At 38.2% G+C, this 14,558-nt stretch overlaps 1 protein-coding gene across 1 annotated transcript in view; it reads left to right on the plus strand.

Annotated features, from left to right (window-relative positions):
• Spta1 (spectrin alpha, erythrocytic 1) overlaps window positions 1-14,558 on the plus strand; it is a 71,162-nt gene that overhangs the window by 40,786 nt on the left and 15,818 nt on the right. Inside the window, exons 31-39 of the mRNA XM_006993711.4 lie at window positions 1,548-1,651; window positions 1,934-2,096; window positions 2,342-2,473; window positions 2,868-3,005; window positions 3,193-3,297; window positions 4,302-4,510; window positions 6,068-6,188; window positions 7,145-7,266; window positions 8,347-8,479. Of these exons, the coding sequence (XP_006993773.1) occupies window positions 1,548-1,651; window positions 1,934-2,096; window positions 2,342-2,473; window positions 2,868-3,005; window positions 3,193-3,297; window positions 4,302-4,510; window positions 6,068-6,188; window positions 7,145-7,266; window positions 8,347-8,479 (1,227 nt within the window). The remainder of the gene's footprint in view (window positions 1-1,547; window positions 1,652-1,933; window positions 2,097-2,341; window positions 2,474-2,867; window positions 3,006-3,192; window positions 3,298-4,301; window positions 4,511-6,067; window positions 6,189-7,144; window positions 7,267-8,346; window positions 8,480-14,558) is intronic.

A 14,558-nucleotide genomic window follows, 5' to 3' on the forward strand; every position in this document is an offset into this window, starting at 1 on the left:
CTGGCCACCTTATCTAATGGTTGGAATGTTTGGGATGTCAGGTACTTCCCCATCCCTGGGTGGATCCCTGGGTGGTGTCAGCTTATGGTTTTTCCTGGATCTGGATGTTACCTACCAGTAAGTCTGTCACAGAAGCTGTGTCTGGGCCACTAAGCCTGTCATGGCAGCTGTGTGGTCAAGCTGTTTGGGGACCCCTCCACACTGACACCCCTTCCCAGTCTCAGAGAACCCAGGCTGTGGCTGGACCATGGCAAACTATTAGTACTAATCACAGATACTCTGTATCCTTGCTGGGTTTTCTGATTTTTAAGGCATTTTAATTTCCGTTTGCTTCTCTTTAATCATTGTTTTATTAGCATGTTAATTATATATACTAGTGAGTTTCCTTAGGATACTTCCATGTATGTACACAGTGTTTTGAACATATTCATCTCCTGTTACCTGTCCTTGTCTTTCCCCTACTCCTGCCCTTATCATCCTCTTCCTCTCAACTAGCCCTGATTAATTCTACTTCCATACCTTTTGCCTTTTCTTTTTTAATGGCCCATAAAGTTTATTGACTGGAACATGGTATAATTTTGTTTGCAGGAAGAAGAGCCCCTCACCAGTGGCTACGCCACAGTAACAGATAACTCTCCTTTACTCTCATAACTGTACACAAATCCTCAGGGAAGAGTGGGGCTTTATCAGCCCTATCTAACACAAACACAAATGTCCTTTCTCATAGGAGGACCCTTGATCCTAACTTTTGTGCATGTGCATTTGTGTGGAAGTGAACATGGGTAGAAAGGTGTCTATTGGAGAGGAAGAACCATTCCTAAGCACATGTAGATCACATGTGATGTGCAGTGAAGCAGGAATACGTGTGTGTGTGTGTGTGTGTGTGTGTGTGTGTGTGTGTGTGTGTGTAAAGCCTTAAAGATATGGAGAAGGTACAGGGATATGGGAGAGAGAAAGGGATGAGGATAAGGGTCAACCAAAACTAAACATGTATAAAGTGGTCATAGGGAAATTTGGTACTTGATAAACTAATCAAAAAATAAGATGGAATAGTTAGAATGAATGTAACCTGTGTGGGTGGATGGCATTACTCTCAGAAGCCATAGGCTGTTAATCCCCAAGTCACCTTTGCTTCTTATGGGAATGATGGGGCAGGAAGGGGATGTTGACAAACTACATATGAACATTTGACTTTCTCACATTAAGGCCTCCATTATTCCAAAACACAGTCTTTAGGACTCTATGTGACTTCATGTTACTCTGTTTCAGCATCTTACACAATGCAGGATTCATCTTCACAGCAGCCACAAGGAAAGTTTGTTCTATCCCAGCAGAGTAGATGTTTCCCTGTGTACCAGGAGTTTACTTTTTGATGCTGATACTGTCAACTGAACAGGCAGACAGACAGACAGACAGACAGACAGACAGACAGACAGACACACACACACACACACACACACACACACACACACACACACAGTTTATCTTTAGGGTGGAGCCTGGCATTATATCAAAGATCTAATCACTAGCCATTTCCTTTTACCCAGGAAGGAAAGATTGATGACCTAGAGCGTGTTGCCACAAGGCTCATAGATGATGACCACTATGCCAAGGAAGAGATTGCTGCTCGCCTCCAGCGTGTGCTAGACAGGTCAGGCCTGCAAAGTCCTCTCTCTGCATTAGCATCATGATAAAGAGATACTTTTAAATTCTTGTCCTCTTGATGTGTGTTTCTTAGGAGACTTCCTGTTCTAGACTTATAGAATGAAAAGCGTGGAAGACAATTCATAGGTTTACTTAAACACTGTTGTATGTATGAAAAAGTGAGAGTCTATGAAAGGCCAAGGGTCAGGTTGGAAGATGGAAAATATTATGTATGTGGCATCGAAGCAAAGGCTTCCTGGGTAGAAAATGATCTAGCCTCATCCTTTAGATGGAAAGCTCTCAAAGAACAGCTGCTTGCTGAGCTGGGAAAGCTTGGGGACTATGCTGACCTGAAACAATTCTATCGTGACCTTGAAGATCTAGAGGAATGGATCAATGAGATGCTGCCCACAGCCTGTGATGAATCTTACAAAGATCCCACTAACATTCAGGCAAGTTCAATATAGAAATCTTGAAAAAATTCTCCACTCTCACTGTTGGTTGAAGGGGTCACCCTGATACTCAACGCTTCCTATGGTGGTTGGCTTAGTTTTGTTGTTGTTTTGCCAGGGGTATGGGGGGTTGGGGGGAGATAGTTGTTTTGTTCCATTAGTCTAATTATGCTTCTCTAGATAAGACTCTAATAATGCTTCTCTAGATGAGCAACTGATGTGGGTTTTTTTTTCTTTGCCTTCAGAGGAAATATCTGAAACATCAGGCCTTTGAAAAAGAAGTCAATGGTCGTGCAGAACAGGTGGACGATGTCATCAACCTTGGAAACTCCCTGATTGAGCGAAGAGCGTGTGATGGTAATGAAGAGAACATGAAGGTAAAGTTTGTGCTTAGATAAGTTTGGCTTCCAGAGGCATGTGAAGAGAAGTCCTCCACTCTTTCAGTAGAAATAGAAATATAGTCATACTTCCTGGAATTCCAACAAAGTTTCTGGCTTAACCTTGTCTATTTGACATTTTTTGTCTTTTCTGCCAAGAACCTTTTGGCATTCAGACATCAGTCACTTAACACAGCTCAGCATCCTGGTTTTCAAACTTTTCCTTTCACCTCACCTGCTGTTTTCCCAAATTCAACATGACTAATTTGAAATGAATGACATTCACATATCACTATTTTATTTATAGCAAGACCCTCCACACAATATTCCTTCAAGTTCTTACAGGGCCCATGATTCCAAAGACTGTAATGAGTTCTCACTCTCTTGGAGCTAGGAGCAACTGGACAAGCTAAAGGAAAACTGGGATTATCTCCTCGAGAGAACAATTGACAAAGGGCAGAAACTCAATGAGGCCAGTCGCCAGCAAAGGTTCAACACCAGCATCCGGGACTTTGAGTTCTGGCTTTCAGAGGTAATTGTACCTGAGAATGATGTAGACATTAGAACTTAATAAATACCTGTTAAGTAACTTAATTTGTATTTGAATTGTTTCCTTGACCCTTCTTGGGAAATATCTGATAATGTAGATTGCTAAATCTTATGTTCCTTAAATGCAGTTTTTTTCCTAAAATCTTTCCTTCTTGTTTCTCTATTCCCAGGCGGAAGGCTTGTTGGCCATGAAAGATCAGGCCAGAGACTTAACCTCAGCCGGAAACCTACTCAAGAAGCATCAGCTCTTGGAAGCAGAGATGGTGGCTCGAGAGGTAACATGTGGTGGAATCTCACTCCTCTGGACAAGGTGGAAAGAATTCTGACCTCCTATCTTAGGAGAATACTTGAGATGACAGCCTTGAGGTCACTGACCATTTTAGCCAGGTCAAATCCATGGGCTGCAGAGCCACTGTGAGAGTCATTATCGATTAGCACTGAAGCATAGGATCTAAGACTCTGGGAAGTGGATCGTAAAAGTTATCTCTATTTATCATTTTACTGGTGCATAAACTTACTACTTTCTGAAACTACAAAGTTGAGCTGGTCTTTGAAAGAAAAGACTTTGAAAGAAAAGTTGACTTTATAAAGGAAAGAAAAGAAATAAAACCAAATGGGAGAATGCAATTGTTTGAAGCACATAAGTACATATGTAAGTCCTGTGGAGCATTCCATTTGCAGCCTAACCTGGGCCAGTACCAAAATTCTGACAGGACTAACTATCAATTACACACCAGATAATTATATAAAATTAGTTTACTTAATAATAAAGATATACATTAAAAGGTCAAAAAGCCAAAGGCTCTGTGGTTTTGATGTGTCAGGATTTTGTAATAGTTCCCACTACATAATTATTGGGCTGCTCTAGATTGAGCACATGCATAAAAGGCCATGGATGTGTTGTGTGCTCAACCCAAGAATACTACAAAACAGGGTACTGCTGAGTGTTTTGATCAGTTGGTTAGTAACTATCAATTGCAGCACTGTGAAGACAGTCGTGTGTGGGACAAGTTATTATTCTAGTTGGTGAAAGCAGGAGAGAACATAGGAGGAGGATTAGGTTAACTAGGGATACATGTGATCTGGAGTAATATAGGCATGATATCTATATTGCTGATGTACCTCTTTTGCAACCACATTTGTGTGAAACACTTAATCATGTATATCAATTCAGTGTCTTCAAAAGCAGTCTATTGAACCTAGTCAAGGAAGTAGAACCACTGAAGTCTAGGTCTGTATAACATCATACTCCATTCACTAAGCATGCTGGATTTTCTAGAACCCTCTCAAAGATCTGAATAATCTGGCTGAGGAGCTGATCTCCAGTGGAACTTTCAACACTGACCAGATAGAAGAGAAAATGAATGGTGTCAATGAGCGCTTCAAAAATGTCCAGAGCTCGGCAGCTGCACACCATGAAAAACTGAAAGAGACCTATGCCTTGTTCCAGTTCTTCCAAGACCTGGATGATGAGGAAGCCTGGATAGAGTATGTATCACCACCTCACTGGAGAACCCACCAAACAGACTCATTTTATGTAATTGATTTGCATATTGATAATGCTTTTAAACCTCTGTCTTAACTGAAAGTAAACATTGGTTTCACTTTTCACCTTCAGTCGATGCAGGCAGGAAATCAAGTGCAGAGGGAGATAGGAAGAGTAGTTTATTCATATGAACTACTCTGGGAATAAAATTCAGACACCATACACATTTGTTTTAAATAGTACATTGGATTGTAGGGCATACATAGCTGACCCTTTGCAGCTTATACAGAAGATCACAACATTGCCATTACCATTTCCTTTTAAGGTTTATTTGTTTTTATATATGTGCACGTGAGTATGTCTGTGTGTATGTGTACTTACATGCAGGTGCCATGGAGGCCAGAAGAGAACATAGGATCCCCTAGAGCTAGAGATGCAGGTGGTTGTTGAGCCTCCTGATGTGAGAGCTAGAAACCAGTTCTCTGCAAGAACAGCAAGTGCCGTTGACCACTGAGCCACTTCTCCGTGTTACATAATACATGACCCTAAGCAGCCACATTATCTGTCACAGTTTTACTGCTGATCCCATCCTTTTAAATAGGCTGAGAAATTCTTAACAAATCAATATTTTTTGTCTGCTTCATAGTTACTTTGTTTCTCATCTGCCAATCTGCAGATTCTTGCAAGTAACAAATAAATTAGCTGGAAGAATGGTTTATACAGTGTCAAGCTGGACCTTTTAGTAGTCATAAAATACTATAACCTTTTGGTGTTCAAACATTTCATGTAGTTTATAGTGATAAAGATCAAACTCAAGACTTTGTACAAACAAGGCAAGTTCTCCACCACTAAGCTATATCTCCAGATATTGTTATTGATATTAATACACAAAATAATAAAAGTAATATAATTTTTATAGTTTTAAAGAAGTGAACATTAATATATGTTCTAGAGTACCAATGGGAGGCTGTTACAGCTATATGCATAATGGATGTTGCTATGTTATTTTAATTTTGTTGATATAAATCAAGTTTTCTGAAATTCTCTTCTACTGCTTATCTTTTTGGTGTTGGTTTCTGGATAAGTAAAGGTTTCTATTACTTTGATAAAACATCCTGACCTAAAGCAACTTGGGAAGGAAAAGGTTTATTTCAGCTCACGGTTCAACCGCACTGTCCTTCACCAAAGGAAGGCAGGGCAGGAACTCAAACAGGTCGGGAATCTGGTGGCAGGAGCTGATGGCAGAGACAATGAGCATGTGCTGCTTGTTCTTCATAGCCCACAGAGAACTGGACCTTCCTATATCAGTCAGCAATCAGAAAAATGCACTAAAGGCTTGCCCATGGGTCAGTGCTGTAGGAGCATCTTTTTCTCACTTGAGATTCTCTCTTCCCAATGACCCCAGTTTGTGTCAAGTGGACATAAAACTTGCCACCACAGTCATAGAGTTTATCAAAATCTCTCAGCTTTTACCACACATGCACTTAGAAAGCTATTCCTCTGGGTTGATCTCAGATATATCTAACCTCTGATTTTTCCATTTTCTTCCTGGGTCTCAGGGAGAAGTTGTTACGAGTGAGCTCGAAAGACTCTGGGAGGGACCTTCAGAGTGTTCAGAACTTACTGAAGAAACACAAACGCCTAGAGGGAGAGCTGGTGGCCCATGAACCTGCTGTCCAGGTAGGAATCGAATGCCAGGCCTAAAGGGGATAGAAATCACCTAAAAGCAGGTTTTCACATCATAGTTGGATAAATCAATACAGTAAAATGCAAAAACAGTGTTAAGACATAGCTATACTGTAGCTAGAGTTTTCCTGCCTTGCCCACAGTCAGGACAAATCTTTGTCACCTGCCAGTCCCACAGCCGCTCAGACCCAACCAAGTAAACACAGAGACTTATATTGCTTACAAACTGTATGGCCGTGGCAGGCTTCTTGCTAACTGTTCTTATAGCTTAAATTAACCCATTTTTATAAATCTATACCTTGCCACATGGCTGGTGGCTTACCAGTGTCTTCACATGCTGCTGGTCATGGCGGCAGCTGGCAGTGTCTGCCTCAGCCTTCTGCTTCCCAGTATTCTCCTCTCTCCTTGTCCCACCTACTTCCTGCCTGGCCACTGGCCAATCAGTGTTTTATTTATTGACCAATCAGAGCAACAGATTTGACATACAGACCATCCCACAGCACTATACCTCATTTAGATAATGGGAATTCTTCTCTTGTGTGCATTTTGTGTCCTTGGAATAGGAGTTTCTAAACAGGATGCCAAGATCTTTCCTAGAATGATTAATTCTGATACTGAAGGACAGTCATTGACAAGTGGGATGTGGGTTGAGATGCCTGGGAAAGATAACTCTGGTTCTGAACTAGCAGTGTTTGTAAATAACCCATAAGGCAGAATAAAAGGAGTAGTCTACTGGGTTTCTGGGATGTTTGCCAAAATAATTGGGAAAGCTTAGCATGGAAGATATTGCTATAGCTTTCTTCATATTCCCAGGATCCCGGGACCACCTCAAGTCCCAGGAGCACATGGGTAATCTGATGTTAGGAAAGACTAGATCTCTTGCTATGAATTATGACTGACTGAGAGGAGGATATTATAGAATGATAGACTGTGGAATATGTGTTCTTCAGAATGTGCTGGATACGGCAGAGAGCCTGAAAGACAAGGCTGCTATAGGGAAGGAGGAGATCCAGGAGCGGCTGGGTCAGTTTGTTCAGCATTGGGAAAAGCTCAAAGAGTTGGCAAAGACCAGGTGAGTTGGACAATAGAAATCCCAGTATGGTTCCTGTGTTTGAAGAATTAGACTGTTGTTTAAAGGATGCTTATGTTGTTGCAGCTTAACATGGCCTACAGACCCTAATCTAGTTTATTAATTCACACTCAAAAACCAAGTCCTTCATGAACCTTCCCTCTGGTGGCTGTGGAGGCAGACAGTTCTTTCTGGGGAATAAGAGGAATTCACCAGAGCTGCAGAGATGGCTCAGCAGTTAAGAACACTTCATACTCTTGCAGACAACCCAAGTTCAGTTCCCAGCATCCATAATTGGATGTTTGACAACCATCTGTAATTCCAGTTCCAGGGGATCTAGTGCTGTCTACTGGCCTCCACAGGCACTGGCATACACTTGGTGTACCTTCATACTGTCTTAGTTAATATTTCTACTGCTGTCATAAAACAAAGCAATTTGGAGTGCAGAGTTTATTTCGGTGTACAGTTCCACATCACATTCCATCACTAAGGGAAGTAAAGGCAGGAACTCAAGCAGCATAGGAACCTGGAGGCAGGAGCTGATTCAGAAGCCATGGAGGGGTGCTGCTTACTAGTTTGCTCCCCATGGTTGCTCAGCCTGCTTTCTTATAGCACTTTGGATCACCAGCCCAGAGTTAACACTCAGGCATATACACATGCATATCAATTTTAAAAAAATAATTTTTTAAAAAACAAAATCTTTTAAAATTTGTTTTAAAACAAAAACAAGGATCTTTTCTGGATTTGCAGTACTTTATCAGGTAAGAGGACAGATAGTACTTGACATGGGGAGCCACTGCCTCACTATGGAGTGTCTACTGCACTGAGACTTTTGTTTGGGTGGGATTTCCTTCATTCAATCAAAGTTTCAACACTATTGCATAATAAACTTCGAGGACATTAGTCTCATCTGTGTCACGAGGGATCAGCACCACTGACCAATAGGCATGTAGAGTGTGTTCTTGCCCAGTTACGCTGTGACTGTCCTGAGAACTAGTGGTTTTCTGGGGTGGAGAAACCTGCTGTAGCACCACAGTTGACCTGTTCCTTCCTACTCCTGTTGGGCTAACTGCCTTGTCACAGAGGGGCACAGTTGGAAGAGTCTCTTCAGTATCTGCAGTTCATGGAGAACGCAGAGGAAGAGGAAGCCTGGCTGAGCGAAAAAGATGCTACGGTCAGCCGGGGGGATTCTGGAGACACACTGGCTGCTACTCAGGTAAAGGAAAAGCAAAATGGGTCAATTGTATCATCCCTATCATTTGAACTGTCCCTTAAGAATGTGGTGTTTTCACCTGTGAAATTAGAACCCATCTCCTGGGTTAGAGAAATGTGGATGCTTCTGTTAATTTTAGTATGAGAAAACAAGATCTGACTTATCTTAAGTCATGGAGCCAAACAGGGATGAAAGCAGAATTCAGAGCTGAACCTGTGTGCTGACTGCATAGAAAACATCACAGTGAGAGAACTTTCCTTATACGTGTGAGTCCTTACAGGCTGTACATATTTTTTCTAAAGATTCTATCAAGTATCAATGTTCCATTAATAGGAAAAAAATTAATAGTCATTTATCTTGAATTGGCTATAGGTCCAAAATACAAAATTTTAGAAAAAGAAGGATTTTAGCATGCATTTTAACAGAATAGTTCCACATTTAGAGACATCCTTTTAAGCTATCTTTATTGGGTTTTGTGAATAAAGAATTAACAAGTTCTATGTGTGCTCTTTAGTTAATGTAAGTTTGGGCAGCTGTGGAGAAAGCCTTCACAGAAGAGTAATATTCTGATGACTTTGAGTCTGTTTCACAGCCCTACATGCAGAGACTTTGCTAAGAGCTCTGTGTGGAGATGATTCTACGTGAGATCATAAAGGAAGACTTAGATTTGCAGGAAAACATTTAAATTCTGAAGACCAAATGTCTCAAATTATCAGCCTTTTATCTAAAAATATAATTTGTAACACGCCCTGTACAAGCTCTAACATTTTAATATTTCATATCAAATACTCCCAAAGTGTTCTCTTTTTAAAATTTAAGCTTTATTAATTATTTTTGGGGTTTTGGTTTTGTGAGACAGAGATTCACCATGCAACAGTGGCTGGTCTCAAACTCATGTCAATCTTCTCAATTCAACCTCCCAAGTGCGTAGAGTGTGACTGTGCAGTATCAAAGCCTTTTATTTTGAAAACCAGAGATGTACATGCCTTAGAATTAATAATTCAGAGAAACTATACATCATTTATTATATATTCATAACTGTTTCCAATTCTTTCCACCTCAAACTGCTATTCTTGCTGTTTCGGCTGTGAGTCTAGCTTTTAATAGCTGACTCATCTCTCCAGCTCTTGAATTGATATTCTTAACTTTTTTAATCTTCTAGAAAGAAAGAAAGAAAGAAAGAAAGAAAGAAAGAAAGAAAGAAAGAAAGAAAGAAAGAAAGAAAGAAAGAAAGAAAGAGAAATGAGGGAAGGAGGGAGGGGAAGAGAGAAAGAAGATAGATAAATAGATAGATAGATGTATAGATAGATAGGTAGATGTATAGATAGGTAGATAGATAGATAGATAGATAGATAGATAGATAGATAGATAGATAGATAGATAGATAGATAGATAGAGATAGATGGGAGAGATATATAGATAGATGGTAGTTAGATATAGACATAGACATAGATAGTTCTTTCATCTTGGAAATTAAAAGTAGGGCCTAACACTTACTGGGAATACACTCTATCACAGCTGTAATCCCAACCATATTACTTTAATTTTGAGACAGGTTTTCATGAAGTGGCCCAAGTTGGCCTTAAATTCACTGTTAGCACAGGTAGACCTTCAACAAGTAATCTTCCTGCCTTGCCTCCCAAGTAGCTAGAATTAGAATCTCATGACAGCAGGTCTGGACCTCTTTTACATTTCTATAGTTTTGTCATTTCAAGATGCCTTGAGTACTGTGGTTCACAGCTGCAATCCTGGCTCTTGGGAGGACTGAAGCAAGATAATTATTATGAGTTCAAATCCATCTTAGGCTAGACAGCTGCTGTTTTGATACAACAACAAAAGGATAGATATGAAACCATAAGCAGAAGAATCACTGACATAAAACAACAGTCAAATAGATGGGAAATCATAGGAGGCAGATATTTGTAACTTTTGAAGGAGTTTAGAGTTTTCATGCAGCATGCTTTAGTGATTAGTTCAGGCTCCTGTGTGCAACAAAGTTAATTTCTTTTTTATCCCTAGCAATGTGCAACAGCTTAGCCACTCCCCTGGGTTGTTGTACTTTCTGTCTGTTTTGAAAAAGAGCTCTTGTAAACACTGTTGCACAATTTTTGTGCACACATAAGTGATTATTTCTCTGGGACAAATACTCAGGAGTTGGATTGCTGGACTATGTATATGCTAATGCCTGCTTAGTTTTGCAACAGTAAATTAAGCTCAGCTGTTTTCCAGTATGGTTGATCATTTAACACTCTTATCACCAATGCATACGTGATACAGTTTCTCCACATGCTCACTAGCATTGTGTTTACATTAATTTTACTTTATCCCAGTCAGTGGACAATGATACCATGCTGTGGTTTTAATGTGCATTTCCTTAATAATATTTTTTATTTGACATCTATATATTTTCCACTGTGAAATGTCTCTTCACACCTTGTATCAATTTCTATACATGATAGCATTTAATATGAGATATGTCATCTTAATAAAACTATACATACACAAAATATTATTGGTGAAGATAGGTACAGTGTATAACAAAATTCTTATCCTCTTTGTTGGATGGAAACTTATGATGGATCATTAGCAGCAGGTCACTTTCCCTTCCTAGTTCCTGGTAACTACCATCCTACTCTTTCTATGCATTTCCCCCTACAAGTTAAGTCACACAGAAAGTCTTTAAATAACTGGCTTATCTTATTTGGCATGATTCCACAATGTTTATCTTTTGGCATTATAAGTTATAAAGATTTCTCTCTCATAAATTTATAAAGTGAAACTTTTATATCTTATATGTATATAAAAGTTTGTACTAAATTTTTATCTATACATCTGACTAACGTTTCTCAATCTTCCTAATGCTGCCACTCTTTAATACAGTTCCTCATTTTGTGATGACCCTTAGCCATAAAATTATTTTCATTTCATTGCTATTTCAAAATTGTAATTTTGTTACTATTATGAATCATCATGTAATTATTTGATATGCAACCCTATGAGAGGGTTGTTTGACTCAATAGGGGTCACCACCCACAGGTTGAGAACTACTGCTCTAGACTTTCAGATTTAGTTTTTCATGACTAAAGGTGTGACTTGAGATGAACACTCCAGTGAGCATAAAAATGCCAATGTCTTTTCAAAACCCCAGTAATATACAATAATTGCACTTCTGGAGGATATGGACATTATATTTAAATTGTCTTGAACAATATCAATTACACTTATCAAAGCAGTTAAGTCTGAATTTCTGCCAACAGCCTATCATGGCTCCCATTCTCCAAATCCTTGGTAACATGTATCGCCTTTTGCTTTTGTCAATCACCACCCTCCTAGGCATGAGGTAATAGATAGCCCATTGTGCTTTAATTTCCATTTCCTCCTGATCAATCATCATGAACAGATGTCTCATACACCAGTGAGCTGTTCACGCCTTCTTTGAAGAAGTTTCATTCAGATCATTATCCTATTTTTAAATCAAACCATTGAGCATTCCTTTTTAATGTTCCTGTCATATATTTCTCTACTTACTTATTCCAGTAGTGAGTTAAAGCTTTGGAAATTAACCCTTACAAGATAAGCGGTTTGTGTGTTTATCATCATTCTGCAGGTGGTGCTTGAGCTCTGTTGATTGTCCCCTGGGCTGTGCAGAGCTTTGGAGTTTGATGTGATCCTACTTCTCTATTTGTGGCTCCTGTTGTCTGTGATTTTGTTGTAAAACCCATGCAACTATTGCCAAAAAAATGTCTTGAAATTTTCCCTGTATGTGTCCTCTCAGAGAGAGGGGGCATACTTTTCACTATATACACTTAAGTCTTCAATCTATTTTACTTGATTTTTAAAGACATTATTTAAGACAATGAGCTGATCTATCTCTTATGCAAGGGTAGATATAGGATTTTAAGTACCATTGAGACTATCCTTTCCCTGTGGTATATTTTTGAGACTATTAGAGACTGCATATATATTGTTTTATTTCTGTTCTATGCACTTATGTCTTTCTTTATGCCAGTTTCATATTGCTTTCATTACTGTAGTTTTATGACATGCTTTTGAAATCATGACATGAGATCTCTAGTTTTATTCTCCTTTTCAGGCTTGGTTTAGCTATTTTTATTCTTCAGTAGTTTCACCTGAATATGAGACTTGATTTTCTTATTTCTGTAAAATATGTCCTAAGAATTTGGATAAGGATTATGTTGAATCTGTAGAACTCTTCATGTGATATGTGGATTTAACAATTTTCATTCTTCTAATCAATGAAAAATGGGAAGTTGACTTATTTACTTGCATTGTTTATTATTTCTTACATCAGAGTTACCTAAATTTCAATGTATACCTTTTTGATTCCCTTGGTTAAATTTATGGTCAAGAATTTCATTGGTTTCTATGAGATTTATATAAAGAAGATTTCTTAATTCATCTTTCATGTAGTTCATTATTAATATATAGAAATGGAGTGTATTTATGTGTTGACTTCTATTCTGAATTTTTTCTCTTAGATTTATTGGTTTCACAGTTTCTGTGAAGTATAGAGTTTTTAACATGTTATATCATTTGATTCCCAAACAGACTATTTTACTTATTCCTTTCTTATTTAGATCACCTTACTTCTTTTTCCTACTTAATTGCATTGGCTATTACTCCCAGAATTATGTTGGATAAAAGTATCTCAAGTGCATATTTTTATCTTGTTCCTGATTTTAAAGGGAAAGTTTTTTTATTTTTTAAAAACTATTTGATACAATATTATCTGTGTACTTTTCATATGTGGAGTGTGTTGAAGTAATAGCCTGTTTTTATTTTGTCAAGAATTTTTATATTGGAAAAACTGCTGAATTTTGTCAAGTGTTTTTTTGGTACTGATTGAGGTCTGATGTGATTTTTCTTTTCTTCTCTTAATGTGATTTATCCCATTTGTTAATCTGTATATGCTGATGCATATTGGCATCTGAGGAGTGAATTCCATTTGTCCTCCTGCAAAAGCCTTTTTATTGCCCAACATGTTCAGTTGCAAAGCATTTTGTTGAGGAGTCTGCCTCTCAGTTCACCAAGGACATACACAACATTGAATAGATGCATGGATTCCTGGGAATGTAAACCTACAGGAGTAAGTCATTAAGAAATACAAAGTCTGATCAGTAGTCAGAAATCAGAAAATTTCAACACAGCAAAAGCCTCTCAGTTCTTCAAGAACATGAGCCTATAACTTTCTCTTATTCTGATGTCTTCATCTGACTCTGATAGCCATAAGGCTTTCCTCATAAAAGAGAATGGGAAATGTCCTCTTTTCTTAAAGTTTTGAACAGTTTATAAATAGTTGGCATTATTTATTTAAGTGTTTGGTTGAATTAGTCAGTGAAGCCATCTGGTCCTAGAATTTACTGAGCTGAAATTTCTGATTTCTGACTACTGTTCAGACTTGCATTTCTTAATGACCTACTCAAGGTAGGTTTAATTCCAGGGATCTATCCATCTATTCAACATTGTGCATTTTATTTTTATTTAATTCTTGGCAGTTATTTTTGGAGATCCTTTCTCTTTGTGTGGCATCAGTTTTCTTTTATTTACTTATATTTTAGTTTCTAAACATATCATTTGGAAATAGAAGATAAAAATGGTAAAAGAACTTTATTTCAAGCAGTATACATGGTATACACACACAATTCAAGGTTAACTAAAGCATTCAGTCTTACAACATGAATTACATTTCAAATCTCCATTACAATTTTTTTTCAAAAATGATATAAAAACCACATTGTATCCTATATGATTTGAAAATGAATAAACATCTATTCTGATGCATAGGCATCTGATATGTTGAAATTTATTTTCAAAATAGGATTTAGTAAGGGTACAGACATTCTTTTTGTTTAATTAGCTTGAGTTATGATGACACATAAGAAAAATAAGTATTAATAAGATGCCTGTATGAAAAGAGATAGATAGGAGGTGGTGAGGGCTAGCATAAATATTTTTGAGGAAATTTCATAAGGAGATAGAAACACTATTCAGACTCTATCCTCACTTCCCTTTCCATCTTGTGAGCTGCACAAATTGCCTGATTTCCAGAAAATAGTTTTTA

The sequence above is a fragment of the Peromyscus maniculatus genome, chromosome 11, assembly GCF_049852395.1.
Source record: "Peromyscus maniculatus bairdii isolate BWxNUB_F1_BW_parent chromosome 11, HU_Pman_BW_mat_3.1, whole genome shotgun sequence".
NCBI lineage: Eukaryota > Metazoa > Chordata > Mammalia > Rodentia > Cricetidae > Peromyscus > Peromyscus maniculatus.